This window comes from Panthera pardus, unplaced genomic scaffold (assembly GCF_024362965.1).
Source record: "Panthera pardus isolate Hobbes unplaced genomic scaffold, ASM2436296v1 HiC_scaffold_21, whole genome shotgun sequence".
Classification (NCBI taxonomy): Eukaryota; Metazoa; Chordata; class Mammalia; order Carnivora; family Felidae; genus Panthera; species Panthera pardus.
Window position 1 is genome coordinate 5,692,352 of NW_026526777.1, and position 24,958 is coordinate 5,717,309.

At 46.2% G+C, this 24,958-nt stretch overlaps 2 protein-coding genes across 3 annotated transcripts in view; one reads left to right on the forward strand and one right to left on the reverse strand.

Annotated features, from left to right (window-relative positions):
• SDHC (succinate dehydrogenase complex subunit C) overlaps positions 1-13,300 on the forward strand; it is a 35,996-nt gene extending 22,696 nt beyond the window's left edge. For both annotated transcript variants that reach the window (XM_019433240.2, XM_019433238.2), the window contains 2 exons: positions 9,199-9,362; positions 12,448-13,300. In XM_019433240.2, the coding sequence (XP_019288785.2) occupies positions 9,199-9,362; positions 12,448-12,552 (269 nt within the window). In that variant the 3' untranslated portion in view covers positions 12,553-13,300. The remainder of the gene's footprint in view (positions 1-9,198; positions 9,363-12,447) is intronic.
• Positions 13,301-14,902: 1,602 nt separating this feature from the next.
• On the reverse strand, positions 14,903-18,478 carry CFAP126 (cilia and flagella associated protein 126). The gene is made up of 5 exons (XM_053908932.1): positions 18,188-18,478; positions 16,600-16,662; positions 16,313-16,393; positions 15,651-15,827; positions 14,903-15,316 (listed from the first exon to the last, which is right to left on the reverse strand). The coding sequence occupies exons 1-5, from the start codon at positions 18,212-18,214 to the stop codon at positions 14,999-15,001; spliced, it is 666 nt and encodes a 221-aa protein (XP_053764907.1). The 5' UTR covers positions 18,215-18,478; the 3' UTR covers positions 14,903-14,998.
• Between the last annotated feature and the right edge of the window lie 6,480 nt (positions 18,479-24,958).

Sequence of the window (24,958 nt, forward strand, 5' to 3'; positions counted from 1 at the left end):
GTTGGCAGCAAGTCCTGTGGCCGCTTCCAGAAGCCATCCGAAGCCCTTTCAGACCCTTCTTCCCAGCACGGCCCTGCAGATGTCCCTGCAGATGAGAACGGAAACCCGTGCAAGAGCCTTGCCGGAGCCGTCGACGTGATGGTTCACCCAGCCCCGGTGACAGCACCTGATTGTTCTTGTATCCGAAGTGCTCGCACACTAATCTCATCCATCGTGTCCTGTTGTGCCTGTCGGCCTCCCTGCAGCCTCTGGAGGGGGCGGCGGCAGGAGTGTTCCTGCACTGAGAAAAAGTAAAACCCTTCGGAGAAGCATTTGCTCTTCTGGAGACCATCGATTTTGCCAGGCCATTTCATCCTGGTAATGCGAGGACAGAACCGTAGCACTTGTGAGCAGGAAAGGCCGAGAACAAGCTCTTCAGCTACAGATGATGAGACATTTTCTGAACGGTGCGGAAGTATCCCCAGCACTCACAGAAATAATAATCGCCACCAGGCCTGTGTTAGGAAATTCACGTCTAGTATTTAATTTAATTCTCACCATCCTAACTGGCATGAATACAAGCAGAAAGGGAAGTGAGGAGTAAGTGGCCGGTAGTGACAGTAAGAACTGGACTCCTTTGTCTTACCGCACAGGTTGTGCTGCTGCTTTCTCCACGCCGCCTCAGTGGCCAGGATTCCTGCTGTGTCCATAACACGCCACATTTGAGAATCGGTGACCGATGTCCCTTCCCTCTCATGCCAAGCCCAGAAGAGAAAAGCAGCCACTTCAGAGTTCCACTGATTACCTATAGGTCTGTACGTAAGGCCTTTGGCTTTTCCAGAAAGGAAGCCGACTGCCTGAGCAGAGGTTTGCCCGTGTACGCAAGCAGTCTCTCACTGAAAGGCTGATCCTTCAGCCTGGCCTGTGTGAGAATCTGTGGACCTGGAAATGATGACGGTGACGGCCAGTCTGATAGCCGGGGTTGGAGAAGTTGTGCAGTATCCAACAGCGTATACATCCCATTAGTAAGTCATTGTGGTTGTTGACAACTGAAATTAAAAAGAAAATTCCTCTTGCCATTATGTGAATAGTTTTTTTGTTTTTTGTTTTTCCAGATGGCTGCTGAATTGTCAGGACATAAATACTTGAGTTGTTTGGATCTAATTAGTTAAGAAACAGAACTGTTAGGTATCTCTTTTGGCTTAGGGGTACCCTTAAAAAAAATTACTGAAAACACTGAGGTACCATGAACTGAGAGAGTTTGAGAAGATTTGAGAAGATATGGCCCAAGACGATTCAAGGATCTTTGGATAGATTTGGTCTGGATAGAAAGTTAGAAGGTCACAGGACCCCTCCACTGTTCTTGGAATTCCAGTGCAAACCTTCATCCGAAACTTTCATAGGCACACGTATGCCTAGGATATCCAGACAGACTCCGCTCTGGTCTGTGCACCCCATGTGACAGCAGTCTAACTGCTGAGTCCCAGGAATGGCCGCTCATAGCAACACTCCCCTCCCAGAAGACCAGACTGGTCAGGCTGCCTCATCTTAGAATAACACCACCTACTCTGGGATAACCTTCCAGAGTCAAAACTAATGGAAATCCTGGGATGTGAACAGCAACGTCTTCAGCCTTTGCTTCTATGAATGTCATAGAATTTTGTCAGCTTAATCAATTCAAAAGCAAACAAATGTCTCAAAATAAATCAGTTGTTCTCGACACCATTCTCCTCCATAACCCCGAGCCAGTTTTTTCAAGATCAGTATTTTTTAAACAATGGAAACACCAGCAAGTCTAAAAAAACAATTACGAGTCAGGAGTTTATAAGTGCTTAAGAAAAAAGTGTGGTGTTAGCGGAAAGGATCTGAGTTTTGCGTTCAAATCCCAGCCCGTTCACTTGATGCTAAGTAAACTCGGATACGCTTCTTCATGTTTCTGAACCTCATTTCATTCACTGCTAAGTGAAGATGGTACTAATTTTTCAGGTGGTTCGGAGGATTAAATAATTATGTAAGTTTTCAGTGAACGATGGCTGTAGCAATAATGGTATTTGCAGTAGGTGGTGTTTTTCTGATATGAAAATGACATGAAATGACACAGTGTCTCTGGATATACACAAAATGGTGATCTCTGAGTAGTGGGATTATGGGGAACCTCTGTAAACCATACTCTTCTATAATGTTGTAGTTCTTTGCAATGTATTTTTGTAATCAGAAAAAAAAAATTAAGTGATGTTTCTGGGAGGTCAGGGAGATCTGGGGATCATCACACAAATTCCAATCTATGTATAATTAGAGGAGAGACCGTGTTGGCTGGCTGCCTTTCTGTTCTTTTAAAAAGGGCTTTTTTTTTCTGGGGCTCCTGGGTGGCTCAGTCAGTTAAGCGTCCGACTCCAGCTCAGGTCACGATCTTGCGGTTTGGGAGTCTGAGCCCCACATCTGGCTCTCTGCTGTCAGTACAGAACCCGCTTTGGATCCCCTGTCCCCCCATTCTCTCTGCCCCTCGCCTGTACGCACACACCCATGCACGCTTGCTCGCTCTCTCAAAGATAAATAGACATCAAAAAACGGGGGCTCTTCTCCGAACTGTTTTACACACAGCACTCTGACACCAAATTCACATTTTTCCCATTAACGACAAATTTTTCAGTTGTCCTCCAGTTCAGCTCAGTAGTGATACTCACCACTCAGAATTAGTGCAGACCTCACAGGTTAAGGGTTCAGCCCTTCGGGCTGATGGTCCCCCACTTTGGGCTCCAGTCACAAGTCCCAGCTTGCCACCTGTACTCCTCGACCCAGTCGCGTAGAGACCCTGGTTTGTGCCGACCACTGTGTGAAATGCTGTGGTTACAGAAATGAGTAAGCCATGGCCCTTGCTCTTGAGGACCTCATCGCCAGGTGGATTTCCCTCCCCCCAGTTGCCGCGTCCACACTTCCGACTCCACTTATCACTGACCTTGGGATGACGCTCGAATCTGTGTCTTCAGGCCAGAGCTTTAGACCTTGGTCCAGCTGCTTACTGCGTATGCAACCTTGACGTTCCTCCCGTACCTCCACCTTAGGTGTCCTCTGAATTGAACCTGTCTTTCCCTTCCCAGAGTATCAACGTCAGTCCTCTGACAAACCAAACCTGAATGCGTTTCCATCGTTCCCTGCGTGGGTAAAGGGCATTATCAGTCGCCCATGCAGACCACCACCCTTGACTTCCTTCATTTACCCCATGTCCCCAGATTTTACCTCCTTATATCTTTTTTAGTTGTCCATTCTTCACTCTGTTACTGTCTTCAGTCAGGCTACCACCTTCATCCACCGAAGACCCGGAATTACCCACAGCCTCCTGTTCAGACTTCCTGCCTCCCCTGTGATTACTCTCCTCTGTCCCCTGTGGCTGCCAGGTTGACCTTCTCAAAGGGCGTATGTGACCATATCACTGTCCAGTTTAAAACTCTTGAGGATTTATCAGTCCCATTAGGAATGGCAGGATTTGGGGCACCTGGGTGGCTCAGTCGGCTAAGTGTCCAACTTCAGCTCAGATCGTGATCTTGTGGTTCCTGGGTTCAAGCCCACATTGGGCTGTGTGCTGACAGCTCAGAGCCTGGAACCTGCTTCAGATTCTGTGTCTCCCTCTCTCTCTGCTCCTACCCTGCTCATGCTCTGTCTCTGTCTCGCTCTCTCTCTCAAAAATAAATAAACATTGGGGCGCCTGGGTGGCGCAGTCGGTTAAGCGTCCAACTTCAGCCAGGTCACGATCTCGCGGTCCGTGAGTTCGAGCCCCGCGTCAGGCTCTGGGCTGATGGCTTGGAGCCTGGAGCCTGTTTCCGATTCTGTGTCTCCCTCTCTCTCTGCCCCTCCCCCGTTCATGCTCTGTCTCTCTCTGTCCCAAAAATAAAAAAAAAAAAAAAAACAAAACAAAACGTTGAAAAAAAGAAAAAAAAAAAATAAACATTAAAAAGAAAAAAAAAAAGAACGGCAGGTTTTGGCTCAAGTAAACATCTCCTCCTTCTGAGCCCAGGGCAGATCAGTGTTTGTGTATGTGATACAGCCTCACGGTCCTTCTCACTACAACACCTTTTTCTGGTTGGTTGTTTCAGGTGTACAGTATATTGATTTGACAACTCTACATTTCTCAGTGCTCAGTATAAGTGAAGTCACCACCTGTCCCCGTACAATGTCATTACAATATTACTGACTGTCTCCCCTGTGCTGTACTTTTCATTTCTGTGATTTGTTTAATTTATAACTGGAAATTTGTACCTCTTTTTTTCTTAAAATTTTTTTAATGTTTATTTTTGAGAGGGCATGAGCGGGGTAGGAGCAGAGAGAGAAGAAGACACAGAATCTGAAGCAGGCTCCAGACTCTGAGCTGTCAGCACAGAGTCCGACACGGGGCTCGAACTCACGAATGTGAGATCATGACCCGGGCGGAAGTCGGACGCTTAACCGAGCCACCCAGGCGCCCCAGAAGTTTGTACCTCTTAATCCCCCTTACCTATTTAACCTCTTCCCCCGTCCACCTCCTCTCTGGCAACCACCAATTTTTTCTGTGTATTTAAGAGTCTGTTTGGTTTTCTAGATTCCACGTATGAGTGAAATCATATGCTATTTGTCTTTTTCTAACTTATTTCACTTAGCATAATACCCTCTCACTCCAGCCGTGTTGTAGCAGATAGGCAGGTCTCCTTCTTTTTTATGCCCGAGTAGTATTCCACTGGGTGCATACGCCACATCTTCTTTGTCCATTCACCTACCAGTGAACACTTGGGTTGCTTCCATATCTTGGCCATCGGTAAATAATGTTGCCATAAACATAGGGGTACATATATCTTTTTGAATTAGTGAATTTTTTTAAGTTCATTTATTTAAAAAAAATTTTTTTTTGATATTTTTGAGAGAGCGAGAGAGAGAGGAAGACACAGAATCCGAAGCAGGCTCCAGGCTCTGAGCTGTCAGCACAGCGAGGCTTGAACTCATGAAACGTGAGATCATGACCTGAGCTGAGTCGGACGCTTGACCAACTGAGCCACCCAGGGGCCCTAAGTTCACGTATTTGTTTTTTTAGTAATCTCTACACCCAATGTGGGACTTGAACTCATGACCCTGATGTCAAGAGATACATGCTCCTCCAATTGAGCCAGCTGGGTGGCCCTGAATTAGATTTTTGTTTCCTTTGGGTAAATACCCAGTAGTGGAATTACTGGATCATATGTCATTTCTGTTTGTCATTTTTTGCGGAACCTCCATACTGTCTCCCACAGTGTTTGCACCGATTTACATTCCCTTCACCAGTGCGCAAGGGTTCTCTTTTCTCCACATCCTTGCTGACGTTTGGTATTTCTTTTCTTTTTGATACTAGCCATTCCGAGAGGTGTGAGGTGATGTGTCCTTGTGGTTTTGATTTGTGTTTCCCAGGTGACCCTTGGCGTGCATCTCTTCACGTGCCTGTTGGCTGTCTGCATGTCTTAGTGTAACACTTGAGACAGTCATTATTAATTGGTACGGATTGGCGCTGAGGTGAACTGCGTTTGATTGGTACCAGGATGAAATCTCATCCTTTTTTTTTTTTTAATGTTTTTATTTATTTTTGAGAGAGAGAGAGAGAGAGAGAGAGAGAGAGGGAGGGACTGAGTGTGAGCAGGGGAGGGGCAGAGAGAGAGGGAGACACAGACAAAGCAGGGTCCAGGCTCTGAGCTGTCGGCACAGAGCCTGACGCGGGGCTCGAACTCACGGACTGCGAGATCATGACCTGAGCCGAAGTCGGCCGCTCAACTGACTGAGCCACCCAGGTGCCCCTGAAATCTGTCATCCTCAACTGGCAGGATCAAGTTTAAACTCTGTAGTTTGGCATGTAAGGCCCTCTTGGATGTATCCCGCCACTCCCCACTTTGCTGTCCCCTTATCTCTTTTCTCAAAACTCAGCTCAGGGGCGCCGGGGTGGCTCAGTCGGTTAAGCACCTGACTCAGTTTCAGCTCAGGTCATGATCTTCAGGTTTCGTGAGTTGAACCCTGTGGCAGGCTCTGTGCTGACAGTGCAGCATTTGCTTGGGATTCCGTCCCCCTCTCTCTGTCTCTCTCTGCCCCTCCCCTGCTCACACTGTCTCTGCCTCCCTGAAAAATAAATGAATAAACTTAAACAAAAGATTTTTTGAACTTAGCTAAAATGCACCTCCGCGAAAAAGCTTTTCAGGGTACTCTGCTCCTCCCACCAGATGGATCTTGATTGTTGTCTTTGCGTTCCTTAGCGCCCTGTGCACACAGATACCTTGGTTGTGGGCTGGTGCCCTTTAGCCCCTTACTTGGTCCTGTGGATTGATGTCCCTAAGTAAAAAAAAAAAAAAAAAAAAAAAAAAGCTGGACACTAAGCTTCCTAAGGGCAAAGACCAGGTCTTCATTTTTCTGTCTGCAAGCTTCATACAGATTTAGTACGAAGGATGCTTTTCGTAAGTGTCTGTGGAATGGAGGCGTGCATGTTTGCCACACTTGACAAGAGTGGAGTAGAATGGCCTTCTAGAAGTTGCGCTCCCTGCACGCTGTCTTCCAACTCCTGCCGCTGTAAATATTTCATGTTCTTTAGGATCTTCTCGGAGGGCCGCTTGGGTGGCTCAGTTGGTTAAGTGTCGACTCTGGATTTGGGCTCAGGTCACGATCCCAGGGTTGCGGGATCGTACCCCTCAATGGGCTCCATGCTGAGCGTGCAGCCTGCTTAAGATTCTCCCTCTCCCTCTGCCCCCTCTCTCTTGTTCGCTCGCTCGAAGGAAAACAGATCTTCTTGGAAAGAGTTTGCATAGCCATCTCAATAGCCTGACTTGCACAAGATTCCTTCTGGTGTTCAGTTGCCACAGTTCTGGTCCCTCTTCTACCTTGAGTGGAGATGGAAAATTAGATGCTTGTTAAAATAAAGTTAATAGCCTTTCACCGTGCTGTTCAGAATCACTCTGTAATGAGCCACAGTTACTGGTGGAAATGTGTAGGGGTGGGAACTAGGTGGCAGCTATTGGAGTAGGGATTGTTTCTTATGACCGCTTTATTGAGACATAATTCATACACCATGCAATTCACTTAAAGTGTAGAATTCAGTTTTTAGTACCTTCCCAGAGTTGTGTAACAATCACCATGATAAGATTTAGAACATATTTTTTTTTAATATAATTTATTGTCAAGTGGGCTAACATACAGTGTATACAGTGTGCTCTTGGTTTTGGGGGCAGATTCCCGTGATTCATCGCTACATACAACACCCAGTGCAAGTGCCCTCCTCAGTGAAGATTTAGAACGTTTTAATCATTACAAAGGGAAACCCCATATCGTTTATCGCTCCCCATTTCCCTCCCAATCGTCTAGCCCAAGGCAAGCACTTACCTACTCGGTCTGTGTAGACTTGTCTGTGTGGAACATTTCATATAAGCAGATTCTGCAACGCGGGGTCCTCGGTGACAGGTCTTTCACTTAGGATAACATTTCCAAATTTCCTCCGTGTTGTAGCACGTGTCAGTATACGGCTAGACCGTGTTTAATTTACTCATTCGCCGATTGATGGGTATTTGGGTTGTTCCCAGTTTTTGGCTACCGTGAGTAATGCTGCTGTTGTGTGTAAGTGTTTGAGTAGACTTCTGTTTCATTTCTTTTGTGTATATACCTGGAAGTGAAATTGTTAGTTCATGTGTTAATTCTGTTATCATTTTGAGGAACGCCGGACTGTTGTCCAAAGTGACTGTAACACCATTTCACATTCCCACCGTCAGTGTTTGAGATCCTAATTTGTCTGCATGCTTGCCAACACTTGTTATTATCTGTCTTTTTATATTTATGTTACTAAAGACAGACTGGACGCTTTTGATGTTTATATAAATGTGCATATTTTATATAAAGGTGCACGTAATTTTACATTTAGATGGAGCATCCTAGTAGGTGTGAAGTAGCTTCTCACTGTGATGTTTTTTTAAGATTTTAAAAAATTTATTGGGGGGGGGGGGCAGACAGAGACAGAGGATTTGAAGTGGGCTCTGAGCTGACAGACAACCCAGTGTGGGGCTTGAACTCACAAACTGAGATCATGACCTGAGCCAAAGTCGGACACTTAACTGACTGAGCCACCCAGGGGCTGCTCATTATGGGTTTGGTTTGCGTTTCCCTAATGGCTAATGGTGTTGAGCATCTTTTCACGTACTTATCAGCCATTTATTTATCTTTACTATTTAGATCCTTTGCCTATTTTTTTAAGTTTATCTTTTTTAGTAATGTCTGTTAGCAGTGTGGGGCTCGAACTCCTGACCCCAAGATTAAGAGTCTTACGCTCCTCTGACTGAGCCAGCCGGGTGCCCCTCCTTTGCCTGTTTTTAAATTGGGTTGTCTTTTTATTATCGAGCTGTAAGAGTCTTTGATGTATTCTGGATACAGGTCCCTTATCAGACAGACGATTTACAAACAGCTTCTGTGTTCTCCTACTTTTTCTTTTGAGTGTAGTTGACACGCAGTGTTGCGTGTTTCGGGTGCACAACACGCGGACTTAGCTTCTCTGTACATTACGCTGTGCTCGCTGCAAGTGTAGCCACCATGTCACTACACGTCGCTGCGTCGCTGTTACGGTGTCATTGACTTTATTCCCTATGCTATCCTTTTATTCGTCTTTTGACTTTGTTGGTGACATGGTTCCCAGCAAAAAAAAAGCCCAATTTATTCTTTTGTCACCGATGGTTTTGCCATCATATTAAGAAGCCAGCGCCTAATCTAGGGTCATAAAGATTTACTCCCGTGATCTCCTGAGAGTTTTATTGTTTTAGCTCTTCCATTTAGCTCTCTGATCCATTTTGAGTTACATTTTGTGTGTGTGTGTGTGTGTGGTGGAGATTTGAACGGCTTAAAAAATGTTTCTCAGTCTTGACATAGGACTGAATATCCTGTTTTTATTTTTTTCTTCCTGAGATGATAATCTAGATACAGTCAGAAGGTGACTTCTGGACTGGCAGGTGTCGCTCTTGTAGAGAGGGATGTTGACAGGAGGAATAATGTGCTAACGTGTGTGGCAGATTTCAGAGATTAGGGTCAGGTGCCAGGCAGCATCCCGCTCACCACAGACACGAGCATTAGTTTAAATCTTGCCCGTTTCAAAATGGGTGAGAATTGTACGACGGGTGCCAGGGTCTGTCGTAGAACCAGTTTTATGTGTTATGTTAGCCGTAGCTGGTGGGCAGCTCTAATGGGCTTATTTGGTTTTCTCCTCAGGGGTCTCTCTGTTTGGTTTGTCGGCCCTCTTGGTCCCTGGGAACTTTGAGTCTCATCTGGAACTTGTCAAGTCCCTGTGTCTGGGGCCATCGCTGATCTACACAGCCAAGTTCGCTCTTGTCTTCCCTCTCATGTATCACACCTGGAATGGGATCCGACACTTGGTAAGTTCATTGTCTACACGCTTTCTGGGTGAAGGGAATATAGGGGAACGTAGGGTTCTCTCCTTTGTTGCCTGGGTTTGGTGCTGCCCCTGAAGTTAGTTGTGCTGACCTTTGCCCGGGGGCCTCTTGGGGAAAGCTCGACGGGTCCCCGGATCCCGTGCCCTGCTCGGCAGCCCCCCCCCCCCCCCCCCCGAGCACTGGGTGTAGGCCAGCCAGACCCTTGCTTGGTCTCACTGCGAACTCGTCCGTTGTGTGAGGCGCGTCACTACAAGAGACCCCTGAAGCCAGGACGTCCCTCTGGCCTAGGAGGCGTACTTAGTACACGGTACCTACTGTGTGTCAGCCTCTGTTCTAGAGCCTGGGGTTTCAGTTACGAGCTAGATGGTTGCTGATTCCTGTCAATCCAGGTGACAAACTGCTGGAGTCAAATATATTAACTTCTGTTAACTTCTGTTATCTTAACATCGGATCCCGTTGACTGTTGTTGTTTTTTTTTTAACTGGAGATAAGGGGGGGGAGTGCTTGTTTTTTTTGTTTGTTTGTTTTTGTTTTTTAGTGTTTATTTTTGAGAGAGATAGAGTGTGTGTGTGAGTGGGGGAGGGCAGAGAGAGAGGGAGACACAGAATCCGAAGCAGGCTCCAGGCTCCGAGCTGTCCGCACAGAGCCCGACGCGGGGCTCAAACCCACAAAGCACAGGATCATGACCTGAGCTGAGGTCGGCCGCCCAACCGACTGAGCCACCCAGATGCCCGAACTGTTTTTGTTTTTTTGTTGAGCTGTTAGAGAGAATGGGGCCACCTTTGACAGCAGCTGGGTAGCTAGGATCCTAGATTTTAATATTGGGGTTAAAAATTGATGGCCTAAAAGCTGTCCTGGTGTTGCCTCCTGTGTGACCTTTGGGTCAGTTCAAAACTAATGTTTCCGCCTCTATTTTATAAAGGGATTAAAGCTTAATCACGCCTGCCCCGGGCCAGAGATTAGTCTCTCCTCCAGCGTTTTAAGATTTTGTGATCTCCCTACCCCAGCCTTGCTTTCTTTCCCAGGAAGACAATTTTGATTCCATTGTTTCTCATCTTCCTTCCTTCTGAACCTGAGTCATCTGCCAGATGGATACTTTTGCCTTAATGTGACCTTTAAACCTTCCACATCAGAGTCTAGAGACAAGCACTTTCTAAATTTCAGTCTGGTCCAAAAGACACTTTAATGGAATCAGAAAAGTGAGGGACTGAATGACCTATTTAATTAAGTGTATCTATCAACTGTTCCCTGGGGTGGTGTTCAGTTTGATTCACAATGACTTCACTGCCCCCTGGGAGGGGATAGGGAAGGAGGGCATTTCCATTAATGACTTCTTATCCCGCAGAACAGATCTCTCTAATGAAAATCAGCCGATCAGCTTCCTCTGTTCACATCCTGGCTCAGGCGGGGTTTGCCTTGTATCTGCTTTGGTCTCAGTAAGAGGAGGGGTTAGGGGAGGAGGTCTTGCAAAATCTCAGAATGCAGTCAAGGTTTTTCTGCCCTGGTTCCTGCCTGTAATGGTAATCTCTTTGTTGACACAAGTGGGGAGCCTAAAGGCTTTTCTTAAGCCCTTAAATCTGCTTTTATTTTTTTTTCTTGTGGCGAGTGCTGGCTCTGAGTGTGGGACAGGATTTGGTCTACTCTGCACGGACAGTGCTAGCTCTCGCCCTCTGAGCCTCTCTGAGCCTGATAGCTACCTTCCCTGAAGACCTGATGGGGTGTGGTCAGTGGCATTGATGTAGGAGACTGAGAAGTGACAGGGTCTCTGGCGTTCTGAGGAGTGTCCCTCCATCACTACCAGCCAGTAGGGCTCCTTTTTTCTGTTTTGTTTTGTTTTGGGTTTTTTTTTTTTGTTTGTTTTGTTTTGGTTTGGTTTTTTTTGGTAAAACACCGTTCCTATGTAGGCAGAACAGCTCTATGTGGAATCTGCTTGACTCCTAATCTGATCCAGGTAGAGAGAGGCCTGACTCCTACTCCCTGATCCTGCGCTGGGCTCTCCCTGACTTTTCTCTGAAGTGCTCCTGACTTAGCTTAACCCAGAGCGTGGGCGTTGGTGCTGTGCAGGGGGCAGCCAAGTGTGGAAAGTGTAGAACCTAGAAATTCTGCTTTTGCCCTAGGGGATCTTTTAGTGACTCAGAGTACAGTATGTTAGTGTCCCTGGGGTGCAAGAGAGTCGAGATCAGTGTTTTTAAACCCCTGGTTTTTGTTGCAATGGGTAGAAAATCAGGTTAGTGGGTTATTACCCACAAAACCAGAAATTAGGGGTGCCTGGCTGGCTCAGTCGGTGGAGAGTGCGACTCTTGGTCTTAGGGTCGTGGGTTCAAGCCCCACATTGGGCATAGAGGTTCTTAAAAAAACAACAAAACAGGAATTTAGTAGGATGCGGCATACAGAACGTAGCACACACACACTAATGGTAAATATCGCTTATTCTTTCGTGAACTTTCGCTATAAATATACTGACAAACAGAATTGAGACCTGGTGTTCTAGATCCGAGAGTATTTTCTTAGGGTACTGGTTCTCTGACAGATGTGACTTCTCAGCGGGGGTCCCGTGAGCAACTGTGACTGAGGAATCACGTGTAGTGCGCCCCCGTTGTGGAGCTTCGCGCTGTACGTCAATAAGTTGTTTCAGAAGTCTTGCAGCTAAACGGCCACCAAATTCACTTGACCATAGAAGTTTTCTCGTGCAGTAACTTTCAGCATTCTGAGGGACTAGTTTGTGGAGGGACACACTTGGGGAAACACTGATTTGGTGGTGGTGTCACGAGGGAGAGTTACATCTCTTCAGTCTGGAAGCTTCTGTATGTAGGGGCCGAGGATGCCTTTCCTGTCCCCGGGAGAAGGGGGTGGTGGGTGCCATGTCGCACGGGCTTTGAGAAAGGTGGAGGTGGGTCGGGTGCGAGAGAAGCGCTTTCCCCCTTGACCCGGGCTGAGGGCGGTTGCCCTCCATGAGGTGGGGCTCCTGTGTCAGAAAGGACAGTAGCCAGGACACTGATTGCTGAAATCCTTTCTTGCTTGCTTTCTTCTCCTTCTTTTTTTTTTTTTTTTCTTCTTTTTTCTGCAGATGTGGGACCTCGGGAAAGGTCTGAAGATCCCCCAGCTGTACCAGTCTGGAGTGGCTGTCTTGGTTCTTACTGTGTTGTCCTCTGTAGGGCTGGCAGCCATGTGAAGAGTGAAGTTCCCAGCATTGTCTTCCCATAAATGATTCACTGACCTGTCTTCCTGTTGGTGACTCTCTTCTCCAGCCGAGGCGCAGTTCTTCTGATTTCCTCAGACCCTTTGTGCTCGCACATCCCCTTGGAGCTCAGTAGCAGTAGATACCTTATAGAGCCATGGCAGTGGGAAAGGGCCCAGTTTCCCCTCGTTTCTAAAGATGGAATGACTCAAAAATTCCCTTTTCCTGCCCCCAGCCTACAGCCTACTCCGGGCCTGGGAGCCCTCATTCTCTGTCCATATTGGGCCTTGATTTGTGCTGACGGTCAGCTTTTGGCTCCTTCTTCCTGAGACAGTGGAAACAATGCCAGCTCTGTGGCCTCTGCCACGGGGACTGGGAGTGGGGCTGTGGGCGCCACCGCCTGTGGGTTGCTAGCTTAAAGGACAGTTCTGTTCACTGGTCAGAGCCCAGGGTCTTCAGCGCCCACACAGCATGACCGAAAGCAGAGGGGTGGGGGTAGCGGGGAATTAGCCTGTCCCAGCTACAGGGAGATAAAGAGAGTCAGTAGACTCTTGAAGCAGGTGCTCTGGGGGGGGAGATACACAGCTCTTGATGCAAAAGGAAGACCCAGAAAGTTATCGCCGAACCTGTGAAGGGTTATTTTTTCCTCCCTGCATTTCTGGAAAAACGAGCCTCTTTGCTCATCCAAGCTCATAGAGCATCTTTTTCTGAAACGGAATTAAAAAAATTGTTTTGTCTTTGACTCTCCTTGAAATCGAGAGAAACCCAGAGAATGGCGGTCGGGGAGGAGCCAGTTTCCTCCCCACTCCCTCTGCTCTCAGGCGTTCACATCCCCCAATCTGACCTTTCACAGGAGGGAAACCGCTCGTCCCTCTGCCACTGACCACTGCAACAGTCTTTAGGGAATCAAATGCAAGTAGCCAGAGATCGAATATCATACAGAAGCCTCAGAGACGGAAGGAGCAAGAGAAAGGAAGCTTAGCATGTGGAAGCTCGGCGTTACCACAGGCTCCAGAATCCCGCTGAGAACTGCTTTTAAACCTCCTGGTGCAGTTCAACACACTGTGAGCCAGGAAGGGAGCCAGAGCCCCAGAGGTGGCAGCTGAGGGATCATGAGCTGGGTACATAGACCGGGAGAGAAAGGGGGGCAGAGACGAGACAGGAGGGATTATTCAAGACCCGGCAAACATTTATAATTTAATCGGAAGACTTGCTGCTTTGAAAATCCATATGAGCCAGGCTCTTGGGTCCCTAACTCCCTTGGTGGGAGTGCTGTTTTGATATTCTTTGGAAACTCAGGGGTAACATCTGTCTTGTCTGTCTGACTTGTTGGCCAACTGGTTAACGCTGTGGGTTGGAGAGGAGGAACGGGGACTGTATAACTGGTGGCCGTTGGGCAGGAAGACCTCACTTAAGCCAAGACCGCGGGGACCTGCTGCCACAAGAGTCTTCCTCCCGGCCCCCAAGGGGTCTTTGGCTTTCCACGCGGATTGCTTCTCCCTTTTTGTGCAACTAGCCCTGAAGAGTCTTTGTAGCCTTCCTCCCGCTTAAACCCTATGTCCTTTGTCCTTGTCCTTGGAGTGAGGGACAAACGTCCATGAGGGAAGGTTTTGGCATCGGAACTGGGAAAGGTTCGGCAAGGGCATTGCATTGAACAGTCAGCACCAGAACGATGCAGAACAGGAGAATGGTAAACAGGTGTTAGAAGGCGGGAAGCAGATCTTAACTTTTTTGGTGGCTTCTTAACCATTTGACTCGTTGGGGTTGGGGTCCGGTGGTCATCAAGTTTGTTATTCTGCCCTCAATTCCTACTTACCGTCTCTCTTTGTTTTTTAGGGTTTTTTTTTCCCCCCTCTGTCTTCTAATCACTTTTGTATCTTCAGTTTTCAAACTATGGATGTACGTTTGCTTGAGTTTCACCTTTATAGCTCTCTCTAGTTTGTCTTCCTGGTGTGTTCACCATCTTCAGGCGTGAAGCCTTACACAAGGGTAGTGTCTTCTGCCCGTGTCTGGCTTTCCTTACCCTTTCTTCCCCATCTTCTCCAGACACACGCATGCAGCCTCTACTCAACGCCTGTACTTCTGACCCAGAAGTTGTAGTAGGAATGCTCGGGGTGAAAAATGAGGAGTGGCAGTGAGGGACTGGTGGTTTGAGATTTTTGCTACGATTCAGGCCAACTTACTCTTGGTCACTTTTGGAGTGTAAGTGGCTCAACCTTTGTAAAAACGTATTCCGCCTCAAGCCACTGTCGTGTTCTTATTCCTATTCTGTTTCCTCCAACCCTCCTCCTCCTAACGGGTTACCGGGGGCAACCATAACAGGAGGAAAACATCCAAGTCAGTAAAAGATTCAACAAATGATGTTTATTTTCCAAACGTACCTTTATCCCCACCCTGAAATTTCCCCGTTCTATATCCCTCACCAGGGGTCTTGCTTCCTTCACTCAGTCTCCAGACAGGTTTTCTCAGTAGGGTCCCTGGGTGTCTCCGGAGTCCCAGGTTTGTACGTCTGGACCTCAGCTAAATTAGGACCTGCCCAGTGCTCCGGCACGCGTGGGCTTCCAGGTGGGCTCTTGGGAGAGCTGGCTGGGCTTTGGGGGCCTGGAGTGTGACCTGAAGAGGGGTGTGAGCTTTGGGGTTGGTCTGGGGAACTGAGGTTTACAGCTGGGGAGTTTGGGATGATGATGGGACTTGGTGCTTGTTGTACGGCCTTTGTGGTCCACTTCCCGAGTTTCCTCTGACTGTCTGGGTCGCGAGGCTGCCGGGTAGAATGCAAGAGTTGTTTCTGGTCAGGCCTAGATCGTTCCTGGTCCCTAGAATCCTTAGAATTCTAGCTCCCTTTCTCCCCGTACCATGGACAAAAGGTCAGATCAGGTCATTTTCCCCGGGGGGGGGGGGGTTTGGGGGGGGGGGGAGGGCGTAAAATGTCATTAGCTCCTCTCCTTAGGTGTCAGAAGACACTAGACAGGCTAAGACAGAGCTGGTTAGAGGCTCCCCCTGCTGTGATAGTGATGCCATAACAAGAGGCATTTTTGAGGTCGAAAAGAAGCGGGGGGTAATAGGATTTGAGGTTGGGTGGGAGGAATAGACACCTTGCCGAAGATTTCAGGACGCAGCCCGTTGGAGGCCTTGAGTAAATCCGGATTCTTCTGTATCCACTTGGTGAGGGAGGCAGCACCAGCCACTGTACGGGAGGTCAGGGTCACCCGGGCGGGGGGCACCTTCAGAGGCATTTGCCAGGTGCCCATGAAGGATCCCCAAGGACTTGCCTAAAAGGAAGACGACGCGGTCCTGCGGCAGGGTCCCCACTCCCAGTACCGCACCTGTTGGCAGGTCTGTTGTCTCCCTTCCACCCTGTACCCTCTGGAGGCGTGGCGACGAAATCAGGCCGAGACACAGCCTCCCCACCCTCGCTTTACCCCCTTTCTCATTTAGGTCACTCTTATTTTTTTCAGCATATTAACTCGGAGGGCCTAAATTAAATCCTGTGTCCTTGGGCTAAGTCTGGCAGAGTGCCCACTGCATAAGTATCATCACGTGAAGGTGTTCATCAGTGTAAGGAATTCTGGGTGCTAACTCTGTCGTGTTGGATAAACTGGCAGTTTGGGGGTGGTCGTGTTGCAGTGGCGAATTAGATGGAATTTTAATTTCCAGATAGTGGCTGTGCTAGATTGCAAACCTCCAGGCTCGGTCACCCCAGTTCTGTGCCTCAGTTCTTTACCTTTCTCAGTAGGAATGGAGATCAGTATCTCACCTTGGAACGGGGCACCGAGGGCAGCAGATGGCCACGATCATTGGCGATAAACTGAGTGTAGCCTTCGTGGGAAGAGATTCTCTAGGGTAGAAGCGAGGAGAGAAGCGTTTGTGAAAATGGAGTGGAAAAGAGAGAAGGTGTCCTAGGGGCTTGAGGTAAGTAAGGGCTGAGGGAGAGGAGGGTCTTAGACTTTAGAACAGGCTAAAGGAGTTAGGTGCCAGTCAGTGACAGACAACATGGGGTAAAGAATCAGAAACCGGCCTTGCAGGAGCCCTGCCCATGAATACCTCTTTTGTTGGCTTGGCGGGAGACCAGTTCTGCAGATACTTGGGTGAGAAAGCTTTTTCATACTGTGGAGAGAAAGACGAGAATCTCTGTGAGGCTCAAAGGTCCCGTGCCCAGGAAATGATAACCAGGCGAGTTCTTGAGAGCAGAGGACCAAAGATCTGAAGGCTTTAACTCACTGTAGAAGGGTACGTACTCTTGGTCTACATGTGTGCTGTTCAACATGGGCCACTAGCCACATGTGGCTAGTGGACACTTGAAACGTGACTAGTCTGAATGGAGGTGCTTTGGAAATGGAAAATACAATGAAGACAGTACAAAAAAGAGAATGCAGACATTTAAAGTATTGATTAAACATTAAAATAATATTTTGGACTTACTAAGTGTATCATTAAAATTAATTTTATTTCGGGGGCACCTGGGTGGCTCAGGCAGTTGAGAATCCTACTTTTGATTTCAGCTCAGGTGATGATCTCTGGTTCGTGGGATTGAGCCCTACGTTGGTCTCTGTGCTGAGAGTGCGGAGCCTGCTCGGGATCCTCTCTCTGCCCCTCCCCTGGTCGCGTGCGCGCGCGCGCGCGCGCACACACACTCTCTCTCTCTCTCTCTCTCTCTCTCTCTCTCTCTCTCTCTCTCTCTCAAAATAAACTTAATTTGATTTCTTTTTAATTTTTTTCATGTAGCTACTAGAAAATTTTCAATTACATTGTGACTCGCGTTATCTTTTTACTGGGGGCCCCTGGTCTAGAACAGGGGTCAGCAAACTGGCCCGTGGGCCAGATCCATCCTCCAGTCTGTCTTGGGATGACCTGAGAAAGCTAAGAATGGTTTTTATAGATGAATATTTGCGATTGATACGATAAAAGGTGACGCTAGCTTTGTATCCCAATTAACTAAAATGTTTCCTCATCCCATGAGAATTCCATTTTTTTCGGGGCTCCTGGGTGGCTCCGTCAGTTAAGCACCCGACTCTTGGTTTCGGCTCAGATCATGATCTTGCAAGTTCATGAGTTCCAGCCCCATATTGGGCTCTGTGCTGACAGTGCGGAGCCTGCTTGGGATTTTCTCTCTCTCCCTCTCTCTCCCTCCCTTCCTCCTTCCCTCCCTCTCTCCCTCTCTCCCTCTCTCCCTCTCCCCCTCCCCCACCCCGCTGGTGCTGCCTCAGTCTCTCTCGAACTTAAATAAACACGATCTATAAAAAAAAAAATCGTTTTTTTCATTAGTATTACCAAAAAAATGCAGTTACTGTATTTTCAATCTTGTCAAAATTTTATGGAAAAATATTTTGCTGATGTAAGTACCCACATAATATCTCTGATTGTGTCTCTTGGCCCTAAAAATAAAATATTTATCCCTTTGCCCTTTACAGAAAAAAAGACTTGCTGACCTCTTGCTTAGATCCTACAAACTTAACCCTGAAATACCTTTTGCTCTTCATTGGGCCCTCTACCGTGAGGAGCTAAGGAGGTGAAAAATAGTCTCACCCCACTTTCAGCTGTCCATTCAATAATCAGAATCCCATGGGAGGGTCAGTCCAAACTTGGAGTCTGGAAGGCAAGATGAAATGTTAGAGATGGGAAAAGAGCTTACCTGGTTTGCACTGTAGTTGGTGGCCATGATCCTGCCACTTTTCGCTGTTTACCTTTGTTGCCTGGCAACTGCAGAAGGCGGACCTTCCGGGACTGCCGGTCCCTTCTACTTGTTCTTCGTTTTCTCGGATGACACTGCGCCAACCTTTCGCGTGACACTTTGGTTCATTTTCGTTTTAGGGATGTGAGAGACAGAGTAATTAAACATGAAAAAGTTAGCTAAATAGCAGCCCTCTCTCTTCTTTAAAAAAACTTTTTTTTGAAGTTTGTTTTGAGAGAGAGTGAGCAGGGGAGCGGCAGAGAGGGGGAGAGAGGGAATCCCAATTAGGCTTTGCACTATCAGCACGGAGCCCGACATGGGGCTCGAACCCCTTGAACCATGAGATCGTGACCTGAGCCGAAACTAAGAGCTGGGTATTTAATCGATCCGAGCAACCCAGGCACCACCCTCCCTTCTAAACTCGTGTAGACTCATTTGTATTGTGAAGATAATAGGGCCTCCCTTTACAGGGTAAATGAGATAAAGTGCAAAGTGTCTAAACAGTGTCATTGCATAGGAGGTACTCCGTACTAGGACAACTGTTTATAGGTCCCCTACTTCATTTTCTCGGACAGAGGAATAATGTTTTAAAACGCGACTTAGATTTATCCCCAGAAGGAAAGCATCTCTTGTCCTTTGTCCTTAAATGGCTCCTGTCTCCTCCATCACTTCAGAATCTCAGGGCTTAAGAACACAGATACTTGGTGTTGGCAGGGATGGGGTAGGATCAGGAGCCGGTGGGGGGAGATCGGGCAGGGATGGTGAGAAAACCATGGTGTGGAAGGCACCAGATTTGGGGAATTAAGTGGTGGTGCCAGGGCACAAACCTAATGTTTGTAGGACTGGGCAAGCCCTCTGAGACTCCTGTAAGATGGCATCAGCATATCCATTTACTGGGTTGTCAGAATTCATGAGAAAGTGGCACTGCCACATAAGTTGTAAAGTCTGTTCATACATGAGATGTTAAGATGAAAAAAGTCAGTTGTTCAAAGAAATGATGGAGAACCAAGAGAGCGTCATAAGGGAGTCGTCAGTCCCTTCTCCCTTCCTCTCCCGCACCCCCACCCAAGTCATCACCCCAACCAGCACACCGGGTATAAGAACACTCCTGCGCTTCTAGAATTGGAGGTACAAAGAGCCGTGGTTCTGTAGGCTCTGGCAGTTAACCCCGGGATAACCTGAAGTCTGGAAAGGACGTGTGTGCTCATTCCCTGCGGTCCTCAACACCCTAGGGTGATACTGTTAAGAACCAAGGACTGTGCTCTAGGGTATCCTTCGTGGTCCTGAAAGCACAGTGACAGTTAAGCAACTGCATTTCTCATGGAACTTCTGCCTTCAGCTGGTTCGCTCTTCTGATAGAGTTGTAATTATCTGATGACCGCATTCTTATTTTTAAGAATTAATTAGTTGTTGTTTAATGGGAGAAGCAATGTGCTGGGGGTGGGGGGGAGTTCCAGTTTTACAGAAGGATGTCAAGTCTCTACCTGACTTCAACCCCCAGTCTTGCTCCTCAGAGGCAACTACTGTTACTATTGCTGTCGTAACTACTTGACCATTTAGGTTATTTCCAGCCTTTTGCTGTTATAGACGTGCTTGCAATGAAAATCTATATATGCATATATATCTTTATGAATAGATATAGATAGACCTGTATGTATTCTTTTTTTTTTTTTTAATTTTTTTTTTTAACGTTTATTTATTTTTGAGACAGAGAGAGACAGAGCATGAACGGGGGAGGGTCAGAGAGAGGGAGACACAGAATCGGAAACAGGCTCCAGGCTCTGAGCTGTGAGCACAGAGCCCGACACGGGGCTCGAACTCACGGACCGCAAGATCATGACCTGAGCGGAAGTCGGCTGCTTAACCGACTGAGCCACCCAGGCGCCCCAGACCTGTATGTATTCTTACGAACGTACGGGATTGATAGGATACGTTCCTAAACGTGAATTGGAAAGTCAAAAGGCTTGTGCATTTAGAACGTTGAGTAGACAATGTCACGTTGCCAAAGATACTATGCCAGTTTGTACATCTTCTAGAAGTGCATGAGAGGGCTAGTCCTCCACTCTCTTTCTAACACTATTACTAATGTTTTTCCTGTTTTTGTCAATCTGACAATAATGAGCATAGTTACTATATACCAGCCACGGTTTTAATTGCTTTTTATTACATTTTCTTACTTGGCTCTCGTAACCACCCCAGTCAAGGAAACCGGGGCATACCCAGGAAGGAGTAGAGCCAGGATTTCATCCCAGGTATTCTGATTCTAGAGCCATCAGTTTTAACCATTTCCACCATATTATCTCTTAAAGTTGGAGGTAAACCGCGGTAAATCATTGGGGGCGCCTGGGTGGCTCACTCGGTTGAGTGTCCAGCTCTTGGGTTCAGCTCAGATCATGATCTCACAGGTCATGAGTTCAAGCCCTGCATCAGGGTCTGGGCTGAAAGAGTGGAGGCTGCTCAGGATTCTTTCTCTCTACCTCTGTCTCTGTTCCTCCCCTGCTCCTGCTTATTCTCTCTCTAATTAATAAACTCAAAGAACAAACCATGGCTTATCATTGTTTTAAATTTGCATTTTTTCAATTATGATTTTTTTCCCCATATGTTTATTAGCCTTTTTATTTCTCATATTTTTTTTTCCCTGAAAATAACCTTCTGTGTCTTTTGCCACTTGCAGTTGGGCTGTTGATCATTTTTATTAATCTTGAACTCTTTATATATTAAGGAAATTAGTTCTTTTGTCAAATATGCTGCAAACATTGCGAACATTTCCTGCCAGTGTGCTTGTCATTTAATTTTTTGTTGTGGGCTTTTTTTTTTTTTTTTGGCCATGGATGTGTTTTTAATATTTACATAGTCAAATTGATTACTCTTTCTGTGCTTCTGTATCTTAAGCTTTGAATGGCTTTTTGTAAATTTGAATGTTTAAAAAAATAATTCATAGTTTCATTTTTTATATTTAATTTTTTTTAAAATTTATTTTGAGAGAGAGAGAGAGAGAGAGAGAGAGACCAAGTAGGGGAGGGGCAGAGAGAGAGGGAGAGAATCCCAAACAGGCTCCATGCTGTTAGCTCAGAGCCCAAAGTGGGCTCAGTCCCATGAACCATGAGATCGTGACCTGAGCTGATACCAAGAGTCAGACACTTAACCAACTGAGCCACCCAGGTGCCCCTAGCTTTAAATTCCTCCTGGAATTTATTCTGGTGACTAGACTGAGATCAGGCCCCAGATGCCTAACTAGCTGTCTTGGAATCATTCATTGAATAAACCATGGTTTCCTTGCTGACTTGAAATGCCACCTTTATTTTATTTCCTAATTTATTTAGGTCTATTTCTGGATCCTCTAACCTATTGTTCTTGGGGGAAGGGTAACCATTTTAGGTTGTCTCTTTAAAATCCAATCCGGGCTTGAACCCGTGTCAACTCTCCAGTTAGAATTTCACAAAGACTAGGAAATTGTAAATAATAACAGGCAATTTTCAAGCTTCTCATAAAATTGTACTGAAATTTTAGTCTTTCTTCAGATTGATCGGTTGACTTCCGGAACAGGAGATGGTCTTTCATTGGACCAGATTTAACTCTTTCAAAGTTGGAAGGCCCCATAAAGGTCCCAGTCACAAAATATGCCTCAAGATATTTTCATTGTTTGCTTCAGTTCTCTGATGCCTGAAATTAGACCTCAGGAAATCTTTCATTTGGATTCAGATCACCTGCTGTGGAGTTACAAGTTTGCTTTGTATCCGTAGGTAATGTGTAAATTGTTTCTAGCTGAGGGTAACCACCAGCCTGGACCCTGGAGTCAAACTGCCTGGTTTAAATTCTGGTTTTGCCTAAACACGTGACCTTGGACAGTGACTCCATCTTTCTGCGTCTCAGTTCCCTTGTGGTGTGAACTGGGGAGAGTCTTCGTTTTGAGCGGTAGACACATCTGATATGCCCAGATAGCAGATGTTTGGGTCTTAAAGGGTTCTAGAATGCAGAAGGTAGAACGTGATCATGAAGAGAGATTGCATTTCCTCCATCTGTGTTTTTCCCGGAAGTGCTTTCTTCCTCTCTGAAAGCCAGCGTTCCCTCGTTGGCAGCCATCATCCTGAAATAACATAGGCTTTACCTTTCTTTTTAAAGTTTTATTTAAGTCATCTCTACACCCAATGTGGGGCTCAAACTCATGACCCTGAGATCAAGAGTCACACACTCTTCCGACTCAGCCAGCCAGGCACCCTGGGCTTGTACCTTTCTTGCAACCTAGTAAGAGTCTTAACTAATGTCATAGAATTTGGGAAGAAGAAAAAGAATACTGGTCAGTTTAAGTGGAGAGAGACCACAGAAGGTGAAAGTTTCCTGCTTTTGCTTTGAACCAGCAGATCTTAAAAAAAAAAAAAAAAAAAAAAAAAAAGTACCTGGAATTTAAATTAAAAAAAATAGTGATAAAAAATTTTAATTAAAAAAATAAATAATAAAAACAAATAAATGAAAATTAATTAATTAATTAATTAATTTAAAAATAAGGAATAGCTTTCCCAAAACCAATGATCAGTTCTTGTATAGTTTTCCAAACTACACGTTGTAGTTTGTGCCTACACAAAAACTAGAAATAATAAATACAAACATGTATTTTATTCATCACTGTTATCTTTTACAATAATTATAGCATGCTATACCACTTACTTTTAAGATTAAGAAATATATTTAGGAGGCACCTGCGTGGCTCAATTGGTTGAGCGTCTGTCTCTTGATTTAGGCTCAAATCATGATCCCAGCGTTGTGGGAATGAGCCCTGAGTCAGGCCCCATGCTTGAGCACGGAGCCTGCTTAAGATTCTCTCCCTCTCTCTTTCTCTCTCTCTCTTTTTCTCTTTCTCTCTCTCTCTCCTTCTCTCTCTCTTTCTCTCTTTTTCTCTTTCTCTCTCTCTCTTTCTCTCTCTTTTTCTCTCTCTCTTTCTCTTTTTCTCTTTCTCTCTCTCTTTCTCTCTCTCTCTCTTTCTCTCTCTCTCTCCTTCTCTCTCTCTTTTTCTCTTTCTCTTTCTCTCTCTCCCTCTCTCTCTCTTTCTCTTTCTCTCTCCTTTTCTCTTTCTCTCTCTCCCCTGCTTGCACTTTCAAGAAGGAAGAAAAGAAAGAGGAAAGAAAGAAAAAATGGAAGGGAGGAAGAAAGGAAGAAAGAAATACATTTTTGGGGTGCCAGGCAGGCTCAGTTGATGGAACGTGCGACTCTTGGTCTCAGGGTTGTAAGTCTGAGCCCCACGTTGTGTGTGAAGATTACTTAAAAATAATTTTTTTTAAGAAACATTTTGAAAAGAAATGTAAAGTTTATTTTTGAGAGGGAGAGAGAGACACAGCATGCGAGTGGGGGGGGGGGGGGGGGGGGCGGGGTGGCGCAGAGAGAGGGAGACACAGAATCCTAAGCAGGCTCCAGGCTCTGAGCTGTCAGCACAGAGCCCGACGTGGGGCTCAAACCCACAAACCATGAGATCATGACCTGAGCTGAAGTCGGAAGCTTAACCAACTGAGCCACTGAGGTGCCCCTAAAAGAAATGTATTTTGAATATCATTACATATTAGTGTATCAAGAGCCTCCTTGCTTTTTTTTATAACTGCATAGTATTACATGGATGATATATTACACTTTAATCAGTGTCCTATTATTGAACATTTAGTTTGTTTCTTGCTATTACAACAATGCAGAGATGAATAATTTGTACTTGTGTTGTTTTGCATCTCTGAGTATATTTGTGGGATATGTTTATAGAAATGAAATTATAAAGTCAGAGGGTATTGCATTTTTTTTAAAGATTTTATTTTGAGGTGCTCTCCCCATCAGCGTGGGGCTTGAACCCACAATCTCGAGGTCCAGAGCTGGATGCTCCACTGACTGAGCCAGCCGGGTGCCCAAAGGGTGTTGCATTTTGACAGACATTGCCAAATCGTCTTCCAAAGAGGTTACACTCCCTCCAGCAATGTGTCAGAGTTCTCAGGCAAATTTTGGAATGTTGATAGATTGATCAGATCTCCCAAGTTGTTTCCTTTCATCCCATACTCCTTCCCAGAAATTAAAGGGATCTAGAGCAACTTCTCCCTCAAAAATTTGCATTGTTAGACAAACTCCCTTATTTGGTGCTTTCTAATTTATAACAGCCAAAAGTCAGCAACTTATACTTTTCATGTGTCCCCCCCCCCCCCCCGGTAATTTTTTAAATCAGAAAAATCATGAGTAACCCCTTATGAGTAAAACTCTGGGCATCTTATCTATTACGATTTGACCTCCTGAATCACTGTCTCTGGTCCTACCATCAGCTCTCGAAGGTTTCTTCCAGATAGTTCCAAGGGTACCTTCATGCTACTTTACTGGGGCAGATGGCGGTGAGTCTTAGCTGAGAAACCTGGCTTGTGGCTATTTTCCTGGGCTAAAAGGATCTTATCCCACCGAGTACTGGCCCAACCTTGAACTATCTATCTCCCCTGGCTTCTGTATATTCCCTCAGAGTTCCAGACATAGGACAGTTCTAGACACAGCACAGAAGAAATGGAGGGCCCAAATACAGAAGCTATTTCAAAGTTTCTCTATAGATTACAAATCGCCTATTCTGTTTTCTTCCTGCGAGGAATCTAAGGCTCCCTCTATTGGAAACTATTACATCTCCCCGCACCCCGCACACACCGGAAAAGAATATTCTTGATCAGAACCCTTCGTGAGGAATCTAGAGAACAAACTGTATGCAACCAACACGAGCAGACACCA

Bases quoted from the DNA above. Each gene is read 5' to 3' on its own strand.
- CFAP126 (XM_053908932.1), bottom strand. From the start codon at position 18,214: ATGGCCACCAACTACAGTGCAAACCAG. The intron at 16,394-16,599 runs GTATTCATGGGC...CTTCTACCCTAG, and splicing joins CCGCCAAGCCAACAAAAGAG to AGAATCTCTTCCCACGAAGG. The intron at 15,317-15,650 runs GTGTCTATTCCT...TCTACCCGGCAG, and splicing joins GTCCTGAAATCTTCGGCAAG to CCTCGCGACCCAGACAGTCA.